At 54.0% G+C, this 22,304-nt stretch overlaps 11 protein-coding genes across 11 annotated transcripts; 4 read left to right on the plus strand and 7 right to left on the minus strand.

Moving 5' to 3' along the window:
• The first annotated feature begins 35 nt into the window (after positions 1–35).
• On the plus strand, positions 36–4,430 carry EI97DRAFT_492163 (aromatic compound dioxygenase). Its single transcript, XM_033802301.1, has 9 exons — positions 36–558; positions 615–979; positions 1,033–1,295; positions 1,393–1,396; positions 1,728–2,200; positions 2,627–2,756; positions 2,842–3,024; positions 3,105–3,340; positions 3,456–4,430. Exons 1-9 carry the CDS (start codon positions 290–292, stop codon positions 4,143–4,145), a joined length of 2,613 nt encoding a protein of 870 aa, XP_033657142.1. The 5' UTR covers positions 36–289; the 3' UTR covers positions 4,146–4,430.
• A 258-nt stretch (positions 4,431–4,688) lies between these two features.
• On the minus strand, positions 4,689–6,603 carry EI97DRAFT_392622 (methylcrotonoyl-CoA carboxylase-like protein subunit beta; the record flags this gene model as incomplete). The annotated part of the gene is made up of 2 exons (XM_033796264.1): positions 5,090–6,603; positions 4,689–4,992 (listed from the first exon to the last, which is right to left on the minus strand). The coding sequence occupies exons 1-2, from the start codon at positions 6,541–6,543 to the stop codon at positions 4,689–4,691; spliced, it is 1,758 nt and encodes a 585-aa protein (XP_033657143.1). The 5' UTR covers positions 6,544–6,603.
• Positions 6,604–7,174: 571 nt separating this feature from the next.
• EI97DRAFT_371018 (longevity assurance proteins LAG1/LAC1) lies at positions 7,175–8,808 on the minus strand (the record flags this gene model as incomplete). Its single annotated transcript, XM_033795266.1, has 4 exons — positions 7,175–7,858; positions 7,912–8,199; positions 8,263–8,576; positions 8,631–8,808. The coding sequence occupies 4 exons, from the start codon at positions 8,806–8,808 to the stop codon at positions 7,175–7,177; spliced, it is 1,464 nt and encodes a 487-aa protein (XP_033657144.1).
• Positions 8,809–9,751: 943 nt separating this feature from the next.
• On the minus strand, positions 9,752–10,631 carry EI97DRAFT_448300 (transmembrane BAX inhibitor motif-containing protein 4; the record flags this gene model as incomplete). Its single annotated transcript, XM_033800153.1, has 2 exons — positions 9,752–10,346; positions 10,396–10,631. 2 exons carry the CDS (start codon positions 10,629–10,631, stop codon positions 9,752–9,754), a joined length of 831 nt encoding a protein of 276 aa, XP_033657145.1.
• A 1,094-nt stretch (positions 10,632–11,725) lies between these two features.
• EI97DRAFT_371555 (uncharacterized protein) lies at positions 11,726–12,789 on the minus strand (the record flags this gene model as incomplete). The annotated part of the gene is made up of 4 exons (XM_033795301.1): positions 11,726–12,259; positions 12,311–12,433; positions 12,483–12,638; positions 12,694–12,789. 4 exons carry the CDS (start codon positions 12,787–12,789, stop codon positions 11,726–11,728), a joined length of 909 nt encoding a protein of 302 aa, XP_033657146.1.
• A 714-nt stretch (positions 12,790–13,503) lies between these two features.
• On the plus strand, positions 13,504–14,152 carry EI97DRAFT_181326 (uncharacterized protein). Its single transcript, XM_033793514.1, has one exon. The coding sequence runs from the start codon at positions 13,606–13,608 to the stop codon at positions 14,077–14,079; it is 474 nt and encodes a 157-aa protein (XP_033657147.1). The 5' UTR covers positions 13,504–13,605; the 3' UTR covers positions 14,080–14,152.
• Positions 14,153–14,669: 517 nt separating this feature from the next.
• On the minus strand, positions 14,670–15,342 carry EI97DRAFT_455831 (uncharacterized protein; the record flags this gene model as incomplete). The annotated part of the gene is made up of 2 exons (XM_033800678.1): positions 14,670–15,082; positions 15,141–15,342. The coding sequence occupies 2 exons, from the start codon at positions 15,340–15,342 to the stop codon at positions 14,670–14,672; spliced, it is 615 nt and encodes a 204-aa protein (XP_033657148.1).
• A 135-nt stretch (positions 15,343–15,477) lies between these two features.
• On the plus strand, positions 15,478–17,316 carry EI97DRAFT_492169 (vacuolar amino acid transporter-like protein 6). Its single transcript, XM_033802302.1, has 5 exons — positions 15,478–15,671; positions 15,727–15,806; positions 15,855–16,209; positions 16,255–16,483; positions 16,536–17,316. The coding sequence occupies exons 1-5, from the start codon at positions 15,589–15,591 to the stop codon at positions 17,283–17,285; spliced, it is 1,497 nt and encodes a 498-aa protein (XP_033657149.1). The 5' UTR covers positions 15,478–15,588; the 3' UTR covers positions 17,286–17,316.
• A 53-nt stretch (positions 17,317–17,369) lies between these two features.
• On the minus strand, positions 17,370–18,405 carry EI97DRAFT_430646 (ribosomal protein S16). Its single transcript, XM_033797743.1, has 3 exons — positions 18,231–18,405; positions 17,931–18,114; positions 17,370–17,736 (listed from the first exon to the last, which is right to left on the minus strand). The coding sequence occupies exons 1-3, from the start codon at positions 18,305–18,307 to the stop codon at positions 17,587–17,589; spliced, it is 411 nt and encodes a 136-aa protein (XP_033657150.1). The 5' UTR covers positions 18,308–18,405; the 3' UTR covers positions 17,370–17,586.
• Positions 18,406–18,742: 337 nt separating this feature from the next.
• On the plus strand, positions 18,743–19,626 carry EI97DRAFT_359786 (apolipo protein A-I binding protein-like protein; the record flags this gene model as incomplete). Its single annotated transcript, XM_033794941.1, has 3 exons — positions 18,743–18,851; positions 18,913–19,073; positions 19,210–19,626. Coding segments are annotated over 3 exons (687 nt in total), but the record flags the coding sequence as incomplete, so codon positions are not given.
• Positions 19,627–20,879: 1,253 nt separating this feature from the next.
• Positions 20,880–21,553, minus strand: EI97DRAFT_371180 (uncharacterized protein; the record flags this gene model as incomplete). Its single annotated transcript, XM_033795275.1, has 2 exons — positions 20,880–20,968; positions 21,046–21,553. 2 exons carry the CDS (start codon positions 21,551–21,553, stop codon positions 20,880–20,882), a joined length of 597 nt encoding a protein of 198 aa, XP_033657152.1.
• Between the last annotated feature and the right edge of the window lie 751 nt (positions 21,554–22,304).

The following is a 22,304-nucleotide window of genomic DNA, read 5'->3' on the forward strand; positions in this document are numbered from 1 at the left end:
GCCGTCGTCGGCACTGTGAATCTCTCACCACCCATCACCCACAAGCCGAAGGGGGTTGCCGTACGGGGAGCGCATTGCTGGAAGGCGACGGGCAGCGGACAATGGCGAGCATGGCATCGCGCTAAAGGGAGCCTTCTGGATTGTATATAAGGGATAGACCCAGCCCCAGCTCTGCCTGCAATTCATCCACTTCTCCTTTCCAGACTTCTCCCTCTGTTAACCGTTTCCCTTTCACATCTTCACATTCTCTACCATCTTTTGCAAGGGAAAAAGGAACAACACTGCCAAAATGTCTTCGAATCAGCAAACCTCTCCCCCCCACCGCTTCGATCCCAACTTCACAGACTCGGTCATCAATGCCATTGGACCCAACTGTGACCCCCGCCTACGCTTCGTCATGTCCTCGCTGATCCGCCACCTCCACGACTTCACACGCGAGGTCGAGCTCACGGTGGACGAATGGATGGCCGGCGTCAAGTTCATCAACCTGATCGGCCAGACCTCGACTCCCACACGCAACGAGGCGCACCGCATGTCGGATATCCTGGGTCTTGAATCGTGCGTAGCATTCAATAACCAAACGACCTGACCCCCCCCCTCTAACAATCCAACAGCCTCGTCGACGAGATTGCACACAAGCACGTCAACGAGTCGGGCGAGGAGCCCACCTCGTCCTCCATCCTGGGCCCCTTCTGGTCGCCCAACGCCCCCTTCCGCGAGAACGGCGACTCCATCATCCAGGACCCGCACAACGGCCAGGTCGCCCTCATGCACGGCGTGATCCGCGACCTCGACACCAAGAAGCCCATTCCGGGTGCCGTCATCGACATCTGGCAGGCCTCCAGCAACGGCCGCTACGACTTCCAGGACCCGGAGAACCAGACGCCCAACAACCTCCGCGGCAAGTTCAGGTGCAACGACAAGGGCGAGTACTGGTTCTACTGCCTCAAGCCTACCGCTTACTCCCTGCCGACAGATGGTGAGTATCATGAAGTGAAAAATATGAACGTCGACGATGCTAATCAGGAGCAGGTGCTGCCGGAGTGTTCTTCAAGGCCCTCGATCGCCACCCGATGCGGCCCGCACACATCCACCTCATGATCACGGCCGACGGCTACAAGCCCGTCACCACCCAGCTCTACCCCAGAGATGACCCCTACGTTACCAATGATACCGTCTTCGCTGTCAAGGACGATCTGCTCATTGACTTCAAGCCCCGCGAGGGCGACGCCAAGGCCACGCTGGACCTGGAGTACAACGTGACACTGGCACCCAAGCAGGGGAAGACGGCCTCGGTGTTGTAAAACGTCTTGTTAGGAGTAAATGGGGAGGGCATGTTGCATATACCTTGTTTTAGCATTGCGAGTTCTGTTTTTCCGAGCGCATATATAGCGGGGTTTGCCTGTATGAAAGCTGCATAGATGATTCCCATTAGTTCTCTGTAGATATTCAATTCACTGAAGCTCTTTCAATTGCGGTATCGCGTGAGCTGCAAGCCGCTATTTCACCTGTGAACATTGCCCGATTTACCGAGACTAGATTCCGATAGCGGTCCTGGGAGCTTATTATGTTAGCAATCTTCTCCGTCACTGATATATAACTTCCCCATCCCCCCTCCCTGCCTCTCTACCCTCAACCCCAAAACACAACCTTCTCCCAACCCTCCTACCACACCCAAAAAATGCGCGTCCCCTACGCCCCCTCCACCGCCCCGGACCCCTCCTCAGAACCCATCTACGCCCGCATCGCCGCCCGCCGCGCCCCCCGGCCCCTCATCCCCCTCGACCTCGCCCTCCTGCACAACCCCGCCATCGCCGACGGCTGGAACTCGTTCATCGGCGCCATCCGCACGCAAACGACGCTCTCGGCCGCCATCAAGGAACTCGCCATATCGCGCATCGCGGTGCTGAACCATGCCGTGCACGAGTGGGACGTGCATGCCGCGCTGGCGCTGAAGGCGGGCGTCACGAGGGAGGGGTTGCGGACGGTGTTTACGGCGGAGGTGATTCAGCGGGGGGAGAAGATGAGAGAGGAGAAAGAAGAAGGGGGGTTGAGTAGGGAGCAGTGGGTGCTGTTGGCGTATACGGATCAGATGACGAGGGGGGTCGAGGTGGATGATGGGGTCGTGGAGGCGCTGAAGGGGTTTCTGAGCGAGAGGGAGGTGGTCGAGTTGACGGCGACCGTGGCCGCGTATAATTGCGTCAGTCGGTTCTTGGTCGCGCTGGATGTGGGCGAGTGTAACGGGAGGGCGATGAAGGCGGTGGAGGATTTGTAGGGGTGGTCAATATATGGACACTACTCCGTTTGTGTCCATCTGAGGTTTGTGGTACTGTGTAACACAGTCGAAAAAAAGCCAATTCAATATTCTTCTTGCATCACATTCACCAGGAAGGAAAAGTCCAAGCTCTGCTCCCGGGCCCAACCCCAGTATAACCCCAGATTCTTCAGCCGCGTCTACCCGAGCCGCGGCTCTCCACAACCTACCAAACGACCTGCCATAACACAAAGCTACTCCAACCCTCCAATTCCTCCCAACACCACAGAAAAAAATACCATATCATAGAAAATGGCAGCAGTGCTCCCCCCCCGCCTGCTCTCCCGCAGCATCCGCCAGCTCTGCAAACAGCCGCATCCCAAACCCGTCTTCTGGCTCGCCGCCGGCCGCCGGCATGCCTCGACCAAACATCCCAAGGGCTTCGTGCCGCCGACCCAGGCGGAACTGCAGGAGTTGCGGGAGAGCGTGCAGGATTTTACTCGTACGTGATATCTCGTCAATAACATGGCCATTTTCTTTTCTGGAATCACGATAGGAGCATTGCTTTCTAACAAGGAAGTGTTCAGGTCGCGAAATCAGGCCAGAGGTAGCCGCGAGAACAGATGCCGAGAACGCGTTCCCCAACGACATGTGGAAGAAGCTGGGCGACGCGGGGTTCCTGGGTATAACTGCGGATGAGGAGTACGGAGGTCTGGGGATGGGGTATCAGGCTCATTGTGTGGTGATGGAGGAGATATCAAGGGCGAGCGGTACGTCCTCCGTTGCCTCTCCTCCCGCTCTCTCCCAAACGCAAGACAATGGATGTAATGCTAATTCAATCTCTATGAAGGTAGCATAGGACTCTCATACGCAGCCCACTCGCAGCTCTGCGTCAACCAGCTCATGCTGAACGGGACACCGGAGCAGAAGAAGAAGTTCCTCCCCGGACTGATATCCGGCGAGGAGATAGGCGCGCTCGCCATGTCGGAGCATTCGGCCGGGTCGGACGTGGTGAGCATGAAGATGACGGCCAAGGAGGTTGATGGCGGATACGTGCTCGACGGCACCAAGATGTGGATCACCAATGTACGTTGCATCTAATTTCTCCTACTCTTTCGCCATATCCCCTCAGAGCTCCTTCCCACAGCAAGCTCAACCATTCAACCTAGACTAGATGAGTGACTAACTAAATATCCCCCAGGGCCCAGACGCACACACCATAATCGTCTACGCCAAAACCCTCCCGCAAGCCGGAAGCAAAGGCATAACGGCCTTCATCGTCCCGACCACTACCTCCCCCGGCTTCTCCTGCGCCCGCAAACTCGACAAACTCGGCATGCGCGGCTCCAACACAGGCGAACTCATCTTCGACTCCGTCTTCGTGCCGCACGCCCACGTCCTGGGCCCCATCAACCGCGGCGTCCACGTCCTCATGGAAGGCCTCGACCTTGAGCGCCTCGTCCTCAGCGCCGGTCCCTTAGGTCTGATGCAAGCCTGCCTCGACACCGTCCTACCCTACGTCCACCAACGGAAACAATTCGGCGCTCCCATCGCGCATAATCAACTCGTCCAGGGGAAACTCGCGGACATGTACACCAAGATGCGGGCGTCGAGCAGCTTCACCTACGCCGTGGCGCGCGCCGTCGACGAGAGTTACCAGGAGCCCCAGATACGCACGCAGGATTGCGCGGGCGCGATCCTGTACGCGGCCGAGCGCGCGACCGAGTGCGCCCTCGATGCCGTGCAGTTGATGGGTGGGATGGGGTATATGAATGAGGTCCCCGTGGGCAGGATCTTGCGCGATGCAAAGTTGTATGAGATTGGGGCGGGGACGAGCGAGGTGAGGAGGATGGTCATTGGGAGGGCGTTTAATCGTGAGTTTGCGCAGTGAGGGGGTTGGGGGGGAGAGTGAATAGGGTCTCGGAGGCCAGAGGATCCAGTGGATCTGGGCACGGGCTTCTGAAAAGAGATACAATTGACCTTGAGCGGCGAGTGCGGGCTTCTTGGGTTGCGTGTTCTATTACCTCTTCGCATCTGTAGATGAGTTGTGCTTGTCCGTGTGCGTCTGGCGCCCTTAACTCACGCCCAAACTTGTAACCACAACTTGCCCTCAGGCAAACCCCATGTACGAGATACGCTTCCGATACAAATCACCAAAAGCAAAGTAGAGCAAAGCAAAGCATATCCTTAACGATCCCCCAATTCTAGTGAAAATTGCGCCACTAATGAAAAGATCGCTAATCGCAGTATTCATTAACCATCACAATCACAACGGAAAAAAGTTTCCTACCTACACAACAATGGAAAAAGTACATTTGACCATCTCTAGCCCCTAAACGAGCCTTCAATCAAATATTCCACTTGCTCGCTTCTTTCTCCCGTTACCAAACCCACCCTTTACCTCTTCCCTCTGGTCAACCCCAATCCACTCCAACTACATCCTAAACACCCCCCACCGACTCTCCACCTCCCTCTCCGCCCTCCCCTTATCCCCTCCCAACGCCGCCCTCAGCCCCAGCCCCAGCACCCTCCGCGTATGGCTCGGCGGAATCACGCCATCGTCCCACAACCGCGCGCTGCCAAACGTGGCCTCGCTCTCGCGCTCAATGCGCGCCTTCAGCTCCGGATCCGCCTGGCGCCCGACGGCCTCCATGACGGCGCTGAGCTGCTCGGCGCCCATGACCGAGGTACGGGCATTGGGCCAGGTGAAGAGGAGGCGCGGGGAGTATGCGCGGCCGCTGGAGTAACCGTCAGTACCATACTTCCGAGTTCGATGAATCATCCCGTGGATATAGGACAAGTAGGAAGTTAGTTATAAAAGTGAAATAAACTCACCACATCCCATAATTCCCCGCCCCCGCCGAACTCCCAAACACAACCGTAAACTTGGGCACCTCGACACAACTCACCGCCGTCACGAGTTTCGCTCCATTCTTCGCGATGCCCCCTTTTTCCGCATCCTGGCCGACCATAAAGCCCGAGATGTTCTGCAGGAACACGAGGGGGATGTGGCGTTTCCCGCACAGCTGGACAAAGTGCGCGCCCTTGAGCGACGACTCGGAGAAGAGGATGCCGTTGTTGGCCACGATGCCGACGGGTTGGCCGTAGATCCTTGCGAAGCCCGTCACGAGCGTCGTGCCGTACGAGGGCTTGAATTCGGCGAAGGAGGAGCCGTCGACGATGCGCGCGATGACTTCGTGCGCGGGGATCTGTCGGCGGAGAGAGGTCCCTACGATACCCGAGAGTTCTTCTGGGTCATAGAGGGGTTCTTTGAAGGCGCTGTTGGTGGTGAGGGCTGAGGAGGTCAGGGGCGGGTTGTTCCGGTGCCAGTTTAGATTACTGATGCTGCGTCTCGCGAGAACAAGGGCGTGGGCGTCGTCCACGGCGAGGTAGTCCGTCACACCCGAGATTTCGCTGTGGAGACGACCGCCTCCGAGTTCCTCGGCGGAAACGACTTCGCCCGTTGCGGCTTTCACGAGGGGCGGGCCGGCGAGGAAGACGGTGCCTTGGTTCTCGACAATGATGCTCTCGTCACACATGCTGGGCACGTAGGCGCCCCCCGCGGTACATGGGCCCATTACCACGCTGATTTGGGGGATACCGGCGGCGCTCATGCGAGCCTGGTTGTAGAAGATGCGGCCAAAGTGCTCCTTGTCGGGGAAGACGTCGGCTTGGTGGGGGAGATTGGCACCTCCGGAGTCGACGAGGTACAGACACGGAAGTCTGTTCTCCATGGCAATGGCCTGGGCTCGGAGATGCTTCTTGACAGTAATGGGATAATACGTGCCACCCTTGACGGTGCTGTCATTGGCAACAATAACGCAATCGACTCCCGAAACCGTGCCGATTCCCGTTATAATACCACCAGCGGGTACGTCCTCGCCGGGATACAACTGATAACCCGCCAGTTGGGACAGCTCCAGGAACGTCGTGCCCGGATCAATCAGCGCCGTGATCCTGTCCCGTACCAGCATCTTTCCCCTCTGGACATGCTTCTCCCTGGCTTTTGGCGGCCCGCCCTGGGCAATCTTGGAGTGCAGCTCCGCCATACGTGCAATGGCTTCGTCCATTTGGGCCTTGTTCTCTTTGAACTCCGGCGAGCTCGTGTCGACTTTTGTGGGTATGACGGATACGGCTTCGGCATGGTGCGAGTGTGTGAAGGTAGCTATGCGGCGCGAACGCTGGCGGAGTGAGTGCGCAAGAAAACAGTTACGGTGAGGGCGGAAGGAAGGGCGGACTGTGTGTCGCAGGAGGACAAGAGCCTCGCGAGAGGGAGCTATGGGAGGCATAATGTCGGCGTGAGAGAAATTGTAGAAGAGGTGTTCTGTGAGCGGGAGAGAGGTATTGACGTCTCTTGCAAGCTGCTGTGTCGTTGAGCTTGGACTCCAGCCTGACCCGATAGTAGCCGCGTGTGGGGAAGCGAGCAGCCTCGGTCCCCAAATAGGGCAGGTGCGGGACGACCCGACAGGGGTGTCTGCTGGTCGGGCACGTGAGATGGTACCTAATTACCTATTTCACAGTACGAAAGACAGATGGTAGTCCGCGCTCTAGGGAGGTAAGAACGCGTCAAAAAAGAAAGTCCCTTAAGAGAACCCAGCCCACGTCTAAAAGCTTCTCCTAGGTTGAGAATCACACCATCTACTCTACAACAACTTTCACCATGTCCAAATAGATAAAACTTTCAGTTACACTCCTTTAAGACAGTAGGAGCATCTATTATATAAATTGTAGGATCCAAATCATACTCATTATTAACTAGCAAAAATGCAGAAAGAACTTGTTATCCTAACTCTATTGCCCATGGGTATGTCACAAGAAAATGGTGTTCCACCGTCTATCGGACAAGGTCGTCACCCGTCCTCGCATTAAATACTTTTAGAGAAAAGCAGAGAAAACCAGAGACCACTCAAAGCATCCGCATCAGGTAGGCTTATCACACCCAATGCGGCCCAGAAGCTCTTTCCTGTCTCCATGACCCGGAATACTGATCGCAGAAGTCCTGGTTGCAGTGGTACGGTTCGCGCTGCGCTTGTAGCTCCTCACGCCGGTGCTACTTCTCCGCGAAATATTGATGGCATCTATGCCGACTTCCTCCTCGACAGGGGCCCAGTCATGGCTGGACTTTATGCTACCGATAGGACGGGTGACATTCGACATCTCGTCCTCCATTCCCGACTCCTCGCCTTCGTCTTCCGAGCGCGCGTCTTCTGCGTTTTGCCCGCTAACGACCTTCCAAATGACCTTGCAAATGGTAGCGGACCAGAGGCATATTATTCCCTGGAGCGCGAGAAGAAGTCCCAGGAAGCTGTAACGAATGGTTGGATTCCAGCAAACAGGCCCCGTCCGGTCGGTGTATGCTTTGAGGATGTTGGCCCAAATCAGGTTGCCGCCGAGGGAATCGTATCTGGCCGTATCAGACGCCGGGACCATGGAGCCATCCGCGAGGTAACAGCCAGGAGCCATAGCGGTTGGTGTGTGTGCGTAGATGGACCAGATGACCATGCCGAAAAAGATGTGGCGGGTGACGAACCACGTCACAGCAAAGAGGTTAAATGTGAAGTCGCATGCTCTCGGGTAGCCGGAATACTTCAGTAATTTGGCAGTCTGGATACTAGTTAGTACGGACATGGGCATTGACACCGTACCGCAAAACTTACAGGAAGAATTATATCGATCAAATCCATGATGCATAGGATGATAGTGCCAACCCTGATATGGTAATAGCCATAGCTGAGGAAAATCAGAGAACAGGTGAAGATATGGTGCGTGAACATCTGTGCATAGTCTTTCCGCTTCTCCTCGATGTTGACCACAATGATCTGCTGAATGTAGAACGCCCACTGGAGGAGATAGTACACTTTGTGAAGGCTGGTAACTTCACGGAAGGGCCATCCCTTCCATAGGCCATTGAGGTTGAACCAGAACTCGGAATGGTACATGAGGTACTGGGCCACAATCAGCATCCTTCTGTTCCTAGCTCGGCTTTTACAAGGTAATCGCATACGTACCATTCCCAGCGACCAGGAGCAGGTACAGTACATGACCAACCAGGCCTGCTCCTTGAATCTAACCAAGCCCTTCTTGGTCTTGACCCCGTTGTAGCGCGCAAAGGGGTCGAGTAGGTATTCCATTACGAAAACACGCAGGGCAGTGAATATGACGATCCATAGCAGTACGAACGGGAGATCGTCCATCCCGCAGCCGTACAGCTGGGTGTCGGGGTTATAGTAGGAAAGGCGGAAGAATTTCGAGGTGCGCCGTCGAACGCGGGGAAAGAAGATATGTGTCATTACAAGAAGTAGGAGGAGGTTTACGGAGATTCCTGTTCAAATGTTAAGATTGGGTGCCAGAGATCGGAGAGGAGTGCTTCTTCTACCTATCTGGTTGTTGCATATGGTATTGCACAGAGTCCCGAAAAGGGTCTCATCTTCGACTCTGCTCTTGCTAGTCTTTTGCTTTTTTACAGGCTTTCCCACATTTTTGAGACTGCCGATCGAACCGTTCTGCCATCTGGCCCCATTGGCGCACTCGGAGTGGGCGATACCGTTCGGCATGGGTCGCGGCGACGCAGCCGGCGTTGACATGGTTGCGGTCGAGAAAGCGTGATGGAATTCAGAACAACGGTGACATTGGTGGAGGTGACAGCCTGGAGGGAAAGTTTTGTACGAAGACGAGTCTGTGTCGTGCGTCCGTAGCGGCGGGCGGGTGTTTTGCCTTGAAGGTCAAGGTGTGGTTTGGGTTGCAGCAGCGCCAATCCGTGGCCGCAGCGGTTACCCAGAGCTCACAAGAACGCAACGCTCGGAAATCGGTCCTGGAATCCTGAGGGAATGAATGGATGATCCGGAAATGGAGGGCAGAAGCTCGCAGAGGCGGATCAGAAGCGAGCGTTGAGTCGCAAAACGTTCTATATGACAATACGGAAGCTTGCCAATGAGTGCGGGAGCCAGGTGCGGAAGGGGGGTATTTTAGCTGTCGAGCGAGAAGCAAACACGATACCTAGGCGCGTACCGATGGATTTTTAGGGGCCCAATTATTGCCGGAGTCTCCGCGACAGGCGACAAGCAGCCTTTCTTCTCCTCCAGCAGTCTTGAGCGAGAGTTGTTGGGCGAACGGCGAGCGAGGGAAAGGCCATGGGGTAGTCGACTTTCTCCTGTCCAGGGTCTTTCTCCTGGCGCGCCAAGGCCCGAGCACGGTTTCCTCTCCGCGCTATTCATTCGCCTGGGCTGGCGGGGGTCTGGGCGGGGCTCCTCCGTGGACATGGGCGGCGAGACAAGCAGAGAGATGTGAGAGAGAGGGACGTGATTTGTGAAGGTTAAGGAAACTATTGATAGGTTACGCAAAAACTACAGGAGGTGGTGAAGCCCAGCTCTGTGGCCTGGTGCAACACTGCACATGGACAATCCGAATGAATGAAGACGCCAACAAAAAGAACCCCCGAACTCCATGCCCCTCGGCATATGTGCATATCCTTCCATCTCGGCCATGTCACCCAGCCGCTTAGTTGTTGTTCTGGGAGTTGAGGATTCTCAAGATGGCGAGGAACAAGTTGATGATGTCCAGATACAAAGAGATGGCCGCCGCAATCTCCTCCTCGACGTGGTAGTGACGCATGATCAACTGCGTATCGACCAGAATGTATCCGCTAAAGATAAGCGCCGTGATGATGCCGTAGCCCAACTCGACCTTGCTGTTGTACGGGAACCACATAGCCATGAAGCCGAAGAGAATAAGGACCCAGAGTCCGCCGAAGAGATACGGCATCCACGAAGTAAAGTCATACTTCGACTGGCAGGCGAAGAGACTGAGAGCGACGAAGATGCCGAAGGTAAAGATAACGGCTTCCAGCACAATCCGCGACTTGGTGAAGGAGACAATGACTGAGATAGCGTAGGCTTCGAGGGCGGTAAACCCCGAGAGAAACAGTAGGTTCGTGGGGTACGACTTGCGCTTCCAGAAAGTGAGGCCCAGAAAGACGAAGGTCCCTATCAGAGAAATCCACATCATCCACTGGTGGGTCTGTATCCATTTTCTATACGTGTCGCTCGCCATCGAAATGCCGCTGACCACCGCCGTAGCCAACAGCTGGACAGTCCTGGGACCTGGTCAGCGTGCTTCGCGACACAAAGCTCACATGTCCCTACAGAATAGCATAGACCTTGCGAATGAAGGCCATCCTGATATCCAACGTCGCCTCGGCCACGACACCACCAAACTTGAAATCATCAGGGAGATTATCGGCCTCGCCGCGTGGCACTCCACCCAGCAGAGCAGCTTGTGCTGGGTCCTCGGCATCTTGATATGAGGGCGGAGCCTGTGAATAGGATGGTTGATCGAGCGAGTCCCGCTGGGGAACATTCTGATATTTTGGCCCTGCCATGGCGGACGGAGTCGACAGTAATGAAGAACGTGCAGTGGGGCGGTGGGAGTTGTGTGGGTGAGGAAGTGTGAAGGTGGAGGAGTGAGTGAGGCTGTGGATGTGGAGAGGCAACCGCGACGCTTCCGTGCCGCATGACCTCACGATCGCTGATATAAGCATAGACCACGTGATGGGTACCATTGTTGCTTGTAGAAGACTCTCGATAGCTCTTTTTCAAGATTTGAGCATTCCCGCAAGATCGGAAGCAAGTTAGGAAATCGAAATTCTCTCGCCCAGGTGGTCGTAGTACCTTATTCCTACGTTACGTTGTCCGTCCTCGTTACTTACACCGCCGTCGATTCGACCTAGTCCGAGCATGAGAATGTTGTCTTCTCATCCCAAATTACCACAGCTGACATACATTCATGTGTGTACACAAACAAGGTAAACACTAAATATTTTGATTCAACGGTCGCCACACTACACCATCCCTCCTGCGCTGCTCTCTCTTTTCATATTCAGCTCAGGCAAAAGTACATCCCAGTCAAACCCCAAGCGCATTCCTCACCTAAAGACCAAAGAAACAATGCGTCCGATGTGGACTGTGATTCCTAGAAATCCTATTCGAAATAGCAGCAGCGACAAATCCAAGCGACAAATAAAACAGAGACTAGGGAAGGAGAAGACCACCGCAAAACTCCATGTTGAACCCCTATAGTGTACAGATGGGCGCGCAGACCCTAGAAAACGCGGTGGTAGGAGGGTGGATATGGCTGCTCATGTCGACTCCAAGTACGTGGTGATCGGAGAAGAAGCGATCCGGAGACGAGGATGGATGGAGGTGGAGGAAGTTAGAATTATATATGACAGAGCAAACAGTCCGGGTATCGTCCGACAAATCGCGGCGCTTAGGGTTTCGAAGATACTGTCACCAGCGCCCTAGGGCCGTATGAGTACCAACGTAGATCCTAAAGCAGGAGGAAAGGTGGAAAAAGAGTCCGATTTCGAAACGGTCGTCGAGCCTTTGAGTGCCGACTGGCCATTAAAGGGAGGAAGTAAAGAGAATTAAGAGATTCGTCAGAGTAGGTTCATGACAAGAAGATCCAGTCTTCATCTTATAACAGGATGAGGTAGTTGCTGGGCGCAATACCCGTCTCGCCATTGGGCTTTTTAGCCTGCCACCATCTGCCGCTGACATCCGAAACTTCGAGAATGTCGTGTTTCTGGAAACTTATCTCGTTGGCGTCGTCGGGATTGGCCTCGTAACTGTAGATAGCCTTTGCCCTATAGGGGTACTCGACTTGAGCATCTTGTTGAGTATCTTCAACGCCATTCGTCGGTGTCTGGATCTGAGACGTGTTGGCCATGCCGCCGAAGCGGGGTTGCGACGAGCCCCTGGCATCAACGCCAACGGGACCACCTGGATAGCCTGTAACAGGGGACGAGGTCTCGAATCCGCTTAGCTGGGCAGAGGTGTACATCTGAGGCGCCTGGTTTGCAGCAGCTGAGGTTTCCGGACGGGTACCATACGTGTTGGACATCTGGCGAGAGGTACGGGATCCTGGTTGCTCCTTGTGCAGGGCGTACGAGTCAACAAACGCGCGATGGGCAGCCTGAGGTTGGGATCCATAGTAGAAGATCCAAACAATCTGCGTGAACATATCAGCATGTGTTCCGAGAAAGGATGCCAAGCCACGTACCGCGATCATGGAGAGCAGAATGTAGCCCGCCGCAGCGGCTTCGAAAGCAGGAACGGGTGAGTAAACGAGCGAGTTGACCGATGAGGTCGTGAATACAAGGCCGGCCGCAAGGTAGCTCGTGATCTGGCAGAGATTAGACAGGTTGTGCATGTACGTGTATCGAATTCCTTACAGCGACATGGTAGGTTCGCTCAGAGTCAGAAGCAACAGTGACTATGACGCCAACGATGCAGAAGAGCATGTACACGAGCGTCCACCAAGCAAAGTTAGGGAAACCGCCTTTGACGGCAGATAATATGGAGCTGACGAAGGCGATAATCCAAGCGAGCTGGCATCCACGTTGTTAGCAGCCGGGCCTGACAGGTGGCATGCAGGGGACTCACCATGCCAATGGAAATGGTCGCCAGAGCGAAAGGATCCCCTATGATGCGGCCGGCGCTGAAGGATGACCGACCTCCTTGATTGTATCCGTTTTCCATTTTGCGCAACGAGGGAGAGGCTCCGTAAGAGGGCATAGGGCAGGGCGTGCGGCCGAGGAAAGCGGATGTGGAGTCGGTAGACAAAGGCGGACGATGGATGCAGAGAAGTGTGAAGGAGCGTTGTGCCTCTTAAGGCCCCGCGTTTGGCTCAGCACGCAGACGCTCGATGCGCGAAAGTGGTGTGGTGGTGCAAGCGACGGGCGTCTGGCCGGAGACGCTGGTGGAGTAGTGGAGTAATAGGGGAGCGCGGCGACGAGCGGATACGGTGTGAGCGAAAGGCGTGCAAAGGGCGAGGGACAAGCAGACGACCAGGAGCCACAGAAAGCAGCACAGTGGAGGGTTGTCGCGACGGCGGGCGGCTGCAAGTCGAGAGCGAGGGTGAGTGAATGGGTCGGGAGAGGGTCTTTTTGGAGGGAGTGAGCAGTACAGAATGGGACAGGCTTCCAAGCGTTTCACCTGGGGCTGGGTCCCGCGAACGATTGGCCAGGCCGCCGGGAAATGGGTCCAACCCGCAGGACAGGATTACTGTAAAATCAAATAGTAGAATAAATGGGCGAGGGACGATGTCAACTGTTGGCGTGCCCGAGGTCGCGCACTTGGTAGATAATAAAGAGCAAGTTGCAAGAAGCAGGCGAGGTGTTGGCGCAGGTGCTGGTGGTGAGGAGTTGGGAAGAGCGGACAAGGAGAATCAGACGAGTGATGTGGCGGTCGCAGAGGCGCACCACCATGACACTCAAAGAAACCGTCACTACTGCGAACCCCGGATAATGATGTGTCGCAGGAAGAGGAGCGCATACGTAGAAGCAATCAACGAAAATGCGCCATGACGGTTGTGATTCGTTGTTCTGCTCGGCCCGTCTCTGCGCAATTTGTCCTTGCGATTATGGCTCCCCATTATCCATGGATGGCATCACGAAACCATGGAGGTGGGTATATTGTATATACTCTGTACACAGCACCAAGCCGTATTGCGCCCCTCTCTGCCTCCTCTGCCTCCTCTTTATCTGCCGTGGTGACACCTTGATTGGCCCTTTCCTCTTCTCCTGGACCTTATTTTCCCTCTCCGCAACGCCTATCTATGATTCGCTCACCTCCCCTTTCTCCTACAGCCGCCAGTGCACCACTGCCCACGCTCCCTCTCCGGTACCGAGTTGGCTCGCCAGCGCACACATGCATGCATACAGACACACCCACGCCTGCACGTGGTGTCCCTTCAGAAACGGGCAGTGGCTGTCCGAATGCAGCCGGAGGTCCGTCTTCACGTCCCGGGGACCTCATCGACCTGTCTGAGACGGTCCTGAAACGGCCGTCGTACACTGAAAAGCGGCTTGGTCAAGCTCCGCATCGACTTCACGCCATCGCAAACTCTATCCGCGCAGACTGACTTGTTATCGGCCCTATAGAGCTCTCTACCCAGTTGACAAAGATTTGATTTCTAGCTTTTCAAGACCCGCTTCATGGTGAAGGCTCGTGTTCCAGGATCAATCGCCATAACCGGACGATGAAGGCGTTTCACAACCGCTTGTAGAGGCCTCAAGTTCTTTCGTATGCCTCTTACCCGTCTGTTGCCATGACCGCCAGTGCTGTGCTTGCTATTGTTGCTATAACAATGGCAAGAGTGCGGCGATTCTCGGCCGGAAGACCGAGGGGTCAAGCAGGTTGAACGCATGACAAACCTGCATTTTCGTCTAGGCAAGCTGTGAGAAGAGAAGCACCACTGGCACTGCGGACCTCTTGCACTTGGTCGAGACTTGGCTCATAGCGTTTCCAACTGCCAGCCCTTCCGTCATGCCTCCTTTAGGCAAGACCAGCCCAGGCTCACTTCGTAATATCTGACTGCAATTAGAGGCGAATCTCTCATTGCCGTTGACCGTTTGATCTCAGCCCTCCTCTTCTAGCTGCTTATGCTTGAACTCGGTTCGCGTCACGGTTCTTTCAGCGTTCACAAGGCGCTTGTGCCATTCTACCCAACAGCGTCCCTGGCCCAGGAGATGTATGTGCTTGATTTTCGAACAGAGCAACCCATTTCTCCTCCGGAGCAACGAGATTTCGAGAGCCTGTTGGAGATGGCGCGCCTCAGCCTCTGCGATCCTGGGACGAAGCTTAACCAACTTCGTGAATCCTTCTGTTTCCGGAATCCGTTGGTCATCCAGAGCTTTAAGCTGGGAAGCGGTCGTCGCGAATGCGGGTGCGCGTTCCAGAACTAGAGCTGCCTTCTCTTGAACGCTGAGGCCTGCATCATTCCTATCATTGGTCGCTTTACTATCCCGAAGAAGACCAGAATGCTTTGATGCTAGAAATGACTTTAGCAGCCACTCCCTCCCAGTTCCAATGACATCAGTATAACGTACTCAGCTCTCGTACTTCATTCAGCAGAGCAGTCTTCGCGGAGAGCTCCTGCAGCAAACGCTCGATACGCTTGACACGCTCTTGTAATGTCCTCGGTTTCTCTTCATCCTGTTGATTTGCTCCGCTCAGAACATATTCAAGCCGGTCAAGTCGCGATTCCAGGAGCGTGATTGTGAAGAGTACGGCCTCCTCATAGTCGTCCATGTCGGTGATGTTTGCCGACGCGTGTGGTCCAGGTCGAGATCGATAAATATATCCTCTGCACGGACATCCGGCTCGGGATGAGTGGCTTGGCAGTGGCTCAACTTCAACGTCTTCAACGTCAGCTCGTTTCCTATGGTCGCATCCGCCATCCGATTTTGGGATTCCACTCGCTTTTATGCTTTTATCTTGCCCTCTGTGGCATGACTCCGTCGTGTGCGAGGCCGCAGAACTTGTACTGTGGTGAAAATGGCTAGTTACGCCGCGATAGGATCCGAGCCAGATAGTGCGGACCCAATGTCCTCGAGTACTGGCTCGCTCCGTGGTAGAAGGTACAAACATGTGTGAATACTTCATGGGTTGATTTTCTGACAGTACTGTGAGCAGGCGCGGAAGAGGGAAGAAGGATATCGGTCATGTAGGCCAGGCATCATGGATCTCCAGCGTCATCAACCTGCTCAACACCAGTACGCATCCTTTCTGGAGGAATATCGCTCCTGGCTAACTCTTCCTAGTTCTAGGGGCTGGACTCCTTGCTATGCCGTCGGCGCTCTCGAAAATGGGCATCTTCTTAGGCATCCTTGTCATTGCTTGGGCCGGTTTGACCGCTGGATTCGGCCTGTACCTCCAGACCCGATGCGCCAGATATGTCGATCGCGGCCACGTCTCTTTTGCGGCCTTGTCACAACTCACATACCCAAATCTCTCCATCATATTCGACTCCGCGATTGCAATCAAATGCTTTGGGGTGGCCGTGAGCTATCTGATCATTATTGGAGACCTGATGCCGGGAGTTGTCAGGGGTTTCGCGCCAGGAGCAGCGGAGATCGCGTTCCTTGTAGACCGGCAGTTCTGGATCACTGCATTCATGTAGGGTACCGCCGCCCTCTATGCTTCTTTAGCTGACCATTCTAGGTTGATCGTCATACCCCTATCCTTCCTGCGACGACTTGATTCTCTGAAGTACACAAGCGTCATTGCACTCTGCTCCATCGCATATCTTGTTGTCCTAGTATTCGCACACTGGGTCATGGGGGACACCCTTGAGGACAAAGGTGAAGTGCGCGTCTTCAGGTGGTCTGGTCCTGTGTCCGCACTTGCCGCATTTCCCGTCATCGTGTTTGCGTACACCTGTCATCAGAACGTAAGGGCTATCGAGTTCGAAGACCGTCTAGGGGTGCTAATCGCTGGAACAGATGTTCTCCATCCTAAACGAGATTCTGGATAACTCCCATTTCCGCACTACGAGCGTGATATTTGCCAGCATTGGCTCGGCGTGTGCACTTTACATTCTTACTGGCATTACCGGCTACCTTTCCTACGGTGACAATATCAAGGGCAATATTGTCAGCATGTACCCCGAGACAACCTTTTCCACCATTGGGCGCCTAGCGATAGTCGTCCTCGTCATGTTCTCGTACCCGCTCCAGATTCATCCCTGCAGAGCTTCCATCGACGCGTGCCTAAAGTGGAAGCCTCGTCGGCGCAGCACTCAGAACGAGGTCTCCCCATCTCGCACCACCCTGTTGAATACGCCCAAGGCGACCAAGCCTCACGAAATGGGCGACGTGCGCTTCGCCATCATATCGACGGCCCTCATCGTTCTATCCTTCATCATGGCCATGACCGTATCTTCACTCGAGAAGGTGTTGGCATACGTCGGCAGCACCGGATCCACCACCATATCGTTCATCCTGCCGGGGCTCTTCTATTACAAGATCTCCGATCCCGATTCGGACCACCACCAGCGGCTTATCAAAGACGAGGATGACCAGGACGAATTCAGCAGCGCTGATGCTGAAGGCTATCTCATGAGCGATGCGCACAAGAATCGAGATTGGCGACGACGGCTACTAAGGTCCTTGAGTTTGGCACTTGCTATCTATGGCGGGTGTGTTATGGTGACTTGTTTGGTTATCAACATTTTCCTAGTGGCTTCTCATTGATTGATGATTATTTTTTTTTTTTTTTTTTTTTGAGCGGAACCTTGCATGTTTGCATTGCCATGGCGTCAGGTATGGAGATGAAGTCGGGCGTTGATACGAGGTACTATATATCAAGATCTCGGTCATGATCTACCAAACGTTTCTCTATAGACAATATCCATACCTCTACCATTTACACGTCCCCTTAGGGACCGCTAGTGTACAGAAACAAGCCAAATTGGTCTTCCTCTTAACGCCGGTATATGCTACAATGCTCCACTCGCGGCTCCTCACGCATCTGCTCTGCCCATTGTACGACTGCTCATGATTGCGTCTGCTCCGTCGTTGTCTGTGCCTCGTCGGTGGGCTCTGTCGCCGGCTTTTCGGGTATCAATGATTTGAATGCTGAGTCCGCCTTGATGACCTGGCCCTGTATCTTGCCTATGCGGTATTTGGGCTCGAGAATGCCGACCTGTGAGGGAGGTTAGCTTGGAAAGTCCAATCCCCAAGAGCTCTTAACAGCGCCATCCCAGAACCCACGCCATCTCGCTTTTCCAGCTCCGCCGACAACCCAATCCTCTTTTCTGATCCCCGCGTTTCCCACCAACCCAACTCCCAATCTTCCGCTAATCCGACAGAAAAAGAAATAGCACCACTACCACATACCATACTCAACAACCTCCACGCCGTATCGCTCGGCTGCGCCCCGACACCAATCCAATACCTCGCCCGACTGATATCCAGCTTGATGTCCTTCCACGGCCGACCGTGCGTGTCTCCCGGCCGCGGCGGTTTTGGGATCGGATCGTAGGTGCCGAGGACTTCGAGGGGGAGGGAGTTGCGGGCTGTCCTGTGGGTGGGAATTAGTATGTCGCGCAATTGATCTGGGGTCATGGTTTCGCGGTGCGTGGTGTTGAACGAGAGTGCGAACGACGAGTGAGGCAATCGGGAGCGGGGAGATCGTACCGCGCGTGTGCGACGACTATGTTGTAGAAGGGGGCGTGCTTCTTGCCGAAGCGGGCGAGGCGGATTCGGACGACCATTGCGCTGTGAGGGGTCGCGGCGCTGGATGTGAGGGTCGGTGGTGAAGGGTTTCTGGGGATTCTTTTGGAGGGTTTTGCCGGGGTTTTGCCGGCACGTGATGCGCTTGTGTTAAGGTGATGTTCAAGTCCATATGTCGAGGGAATGAAAGAATGAAAATGATTGGACCTCGTTCTGTGGGAAATTTCCGATTGTCTCGTGGTGTTGTTGTTGTGCTTTGTATTCATCTTTATACTCTCTGTCAACTAGTACCTTGCCTGTGTAGTGAAGTGATGTAATCGCAGTACAACTACATACGCTGCATCAACAAACATTCTTAACACGTCCGCATTCGAACCAGCCTTTACTGCTGAAAATTCATCTTCATACACAAAATGGCTCTCAGAGTAGGCATACACTTACAAAAATCATAACCTCCGGGCCCTAATCCAAGTTAGACCCTCTCCGCCAAAGCCGCCGCCGCGCTAGACCAAGAGCTCATGTCCACGGGCGCCTTTTCCATTGATCAATTAATGGAATTAGCAGGCCTCTCGGTCTCACAAGCCTGTAAGAATCCTCTAGCACAAATCGATTAAGAAATTGTTGATTGATCATGAGTATCATATAGTGTACAAGCTGCAGCCTCTCCACAAAGGCAAGAGAATCTTGGTTGCATGCGGGCCTGGAAATAATGGCGGCGATGGATTAGTCGCTGCTCGGCACCTCTTCCATTATGGATATCAGCCAACGATCTATTATCCGAAACAGCCCAAGAACGAGCTCTATCAGGTAGGCAAAACATTTTCGGTTCGACGAAGATCACGTGATCTTCCCTTTCACCGATATGTGCTTCAGTGATAGCCTCATCCTTTACCCCAGCCCTTCCGATAAGTCATAATATGAATAACTAATCAAATCTCACCAGCGCCTCACCACCCAACTCCACGACCTCAACATCCCCTTCACCAACGACTTCCCCACCGCCCTCACCACAACTGACCACATCATCGACGCCATCTTCGGCTTCTCCTTCACCGGCGAGGTCCGCGAGCCCTTCCCCGCCGTCATCGCCGCCCTCCGCGACACCCACCTCCCCGTCCTCGCCGTCGACGCCCCTTCGTCGTGGAACATCGAGACGGGCCCGCCGGACGAGGGTCCCGGGAAGGGGTACATGCCGAGTGCGTTGATTAGTCTGACGGCGCCGAAGCCGCTGGTGAAGTGGTTCAGGGGAAGGCATTTTCTGGGAGGGAGGTTTTTGAGCCCCAAGATGGCGGAGAAGTATGGGTTGGATTTGCCGGCGTATGAGGGCGTGGAGCAGATTGTTGAGGTGCCTGTGGAGGGGGAGGAGGGCGGGAAGCTTTGATTTTGGGGGTGTTTGGGGGTGGGTTTTCGGTGTGGATGGGAGGGGTAGGCGGAATCAGGGCTTGTATCGTAGTGGCTTGTGAGCTAGAGTTTTGGATGTATGGTTGCCCTAAGGAGGGATTACATCTTCATCCGAGCTCTGTCATATCACGCAATTGATTCACGCTAGTAATTGCAGACTTACATATTCTCGTGTTCTGTTCGCATATCTAACCATAGGGCAAAGTCATCGTAGAAGTGTTGGCTGTGTTGGCTAGTATCCTTAGTCTTCTAGTGCTAGATAATTAAGTTTCTGTGCAAGCGGTAGTTATATAAGGACGCTAAATCTACAGATGCTTCTAGCTGATTACTACGCATGTAGAAAGTATGATATTACTAACTTATTACTCTCCTTCTATGCACGAAGTAGACTACTTTAGGAACAGACATAAACATGCCAGATGTTAGGATAAATGCTGTATACTAAACTGTGTCCCGATGTTCTAGTATGCATAAGTAGTGTATAAAGTAACAGGGACTACGCTCTAGTACAGCTAGATTCTAAGCTCCTAACATAGGGCGAGATTGTTTCTGTCCCTAGACGTTAGATTCTAAACAGTTCGAAATTTAACGTTAATATTCTTCTAAATAGAAAGCACCCTATTTCACCGTCTCCGAGGCATCGCTACCAACAACGGCTAAGAATTCAGAACCCCTCCAATGCTCTAAGAATGCGTACTACTTCCTGAGGCCGCGATAATTAGAGACCCTAGCCTAGGATTGTTAACGAGACAGGCCCTAATCCAGAGGGTCAAGGAAATCAAAAAGCAAAATAAAGGGAAATCAAATCTGTTCTAAGGGTGCAACAGAAGCGGCGCTGCGATTAGGGTCTAAGATTGTTAGGGAACCCTAGGTAAAACTCGCAGTAGAAAAGGTCCGATTTGAAAGGTAGGTACATTCAAGCTAAGAGAGTCGCCTAAAACAGGGCAATTCTACGTAATAGAGGCGTGGTTCTGTTATCGAAAAACGTGTTCACTGCAAGAGAAGAAGAGTAAATAAGTAGTCAATCATATTATTTGAATCAAATTCGCTAAAGCAACCAACATGCAGTCATTCTCCCTTACCGTGAGTTGTCGTCGTGATTCATGCAATTTCGGTCGTCATGCAAACATTACCATTATCTTTCCTATTCATCAAACCCAGAAAACATCAATCTTTCCTGGCCGAACTAGGTATCCTCCTAATCGACCTAACTTACGCTGGCGGCGCCACGCAATGGTGCGACCCAATGCAGTGCGTGCAGCACACCCTCGGATCATTGGGAGCGGCGTTCCCACAAGGACCTACAAACACAGTCAGCCTCTTCTATCTCTCTCGCTCCCGAACAAGAAGGGGGAAAAGAAAAGGAAGCAGAACATACTCCACGAAGGCAAACACCTCCCCGTACAAAAACTCAACTCCAAATCCGTGCCCGCCTGACAATTCTTGACCTGGCTCCCCGCCGGCGGCTTCCCGTACGGCCAGACAATGCTCTGACAATTCGGATCCGACGGCTTCACCGTGATGGTGCGGCCGTAAAACCCATCGCCAAACACGTCGGATAGGTCGTACCAGATCTTGGCGCCGTCGAGGTTGTAGCTGAAGATGGTCTGGCTGACGTTGGGCATGAAGATGCCGTTGTCGACGGACGTGATTTTGAGTGCGATGCCGCCCGAGGCAGGGTCCCGGTGGAAGATTTCGCTGTAGGATTTGTCTTTTTCGATGAGGATGCGGGGGCCGATGGTGCCGCCGACGGACCAGAGGTAGAGGGGCGCGTCGCATTGGTTTGTTACGATGGCGCGGCCGACGGAGCCGCGGGGGATGGCATTGGCGGAGGCGGTCGTCGCGAGTAGGGCGAGGGCGGTGGTGATGGTGGTGAGGTGGAACATAGTGACGGATTTTATCGAATGAAGCTGTGCTTTTGGACGTCTGTGAGGACTTGATAAACGAGCGGTGGTGAGCGAGCGTGGGGGAGCAAGATTAGGTAGTTTTTCTCTGTACGACAATCTGGACTCTGGAAATTCTCGAGACACCTTTCGTCGGTCTCCTAATGTTGTAGGCGGAGGACCTTGATATACCCGCTTGTAACAATCCACATGACCATTCATCAGTGGCTGTCCTCTTTCAGCTACGCAGCTCCGTTTGCCACATTCGCTGTCGTCCAGACCGCCAAAGCGATAATACTACCTCAACGATCCACTGACCGAGAAACATGTCAATATCCGCACGTCTTCCAATATTTGGGGCTCGATCCTCGAACGATCCTATTGGCCACACCGTATACTCCTAAGCGACCTCCATACGAGAAAGAGTACCCTGAACCCGGCCAATATCTAGGCGTTACGCAGGATAGGTGCCGTGGATACCGCCACGTGAGATTATGACATCAGGTGAGAATAACAGAGGCTTCAGCTAAGAAAAGCACAGCCGTGTTGAGCATGGCCCTTGGGACATCCCCGAAGATTCCACGAAGAATTACGAGGTCGGCGTTGGCAGAAGTAATCGATTTGCCGGACGGGCTGGGGCGCATGATCTGGGTTTTTGAATAATGGCTAAGAATAGATGGGTGCGGGGTGGATCGACCGTTGGGTGTTGCTTGATGGGATGGTCGTATTGTCGATACGATGGATATGCGAGCTA

This window comes from Westerdykella ornata, assembly GCF_010094085.1.
Source record: "Westerdykella ornata strain CBS 379.55 unplaced genomic scaffold EI97scaffold_3, whole genome shotgun sequence".
Taxonomy (NCBI): Eukaryota; Fungi; Ascomycota; class Dothideomycetes; order Pleosporales; family Sporormiaceae; genus Westerdykella; species Westerdykella ornata.

Coding starts and splice junctions, on each gene's coding strand:
- EI97DRAFT_492163 (XM_033802301.1), top strand. CDS start 290: ATGTCTTCGAATCAGCAAACCTCTCCCCCCCACCGCTTCGATCCCAAC. Junction 559..614: donor GATATCCTGGGTCTTGAATC/GTGCGTAGCATT, acceptor ACAATCCAACAG/CCTCGTCGACGAGATTGCAC. Junction 2,201..2,626: donor CCGTGGCCGCGTATAATTGC/GTCAGTCGGTTC, acceptor CTCTGCAAACAG/CCGCATCCCAAACCCGTCTT.
- EI97DRAFT_181326 (XM_033793514.1), top strand. CDS start 13,606: ATGCGCCATGACGGTTGTGATTCGTTGTTCTGCTCGGCCCGTCTCTGC.
- EI97DRAFT_492169 (XM_033802302.1), top strand. CDS start 15,589: ATGGCTAGTTACGCCGCGATAGGATCCGAGCCAGATAGTGCGGACCCA. Junction 15,672..15,726: donor GGCTCGCTCCGTGGTAGAAG/GTACAAACATGT, acceptor TACTGTGAGCAG/GCGCGGAAGAGGGAAGAAGG. Junction 16,484..16,535: donor CGTACACCTGTCATCAGAAC/GTAAGGGCTATC, acceptor TCGCTGGAACAG/ATGTTCTCCATCCTAAACGA.
- EI97DRAFT_430646 (XM_033797743.1), bottom strand. CDS start 18,307: ATGGTCGTCCGAATCCGCCTCGCCCGCTTCGGCAAGAAGCACGCCCCC. Junction 18,115..18,230: donor ATAGTCGTCGCACACGCGCG/GTACGATCTCCC, acceptor TCCCACCCACAG/GACAGCCCGCAACTCCCTCC. Junction 17,737..17,930: donor CGTGGAGGTTGTTGAGTATG/GTATGTGGTAGT, acceptor CCTCCCTCACAG/GTCGGCATTCTCGAGCCCAA.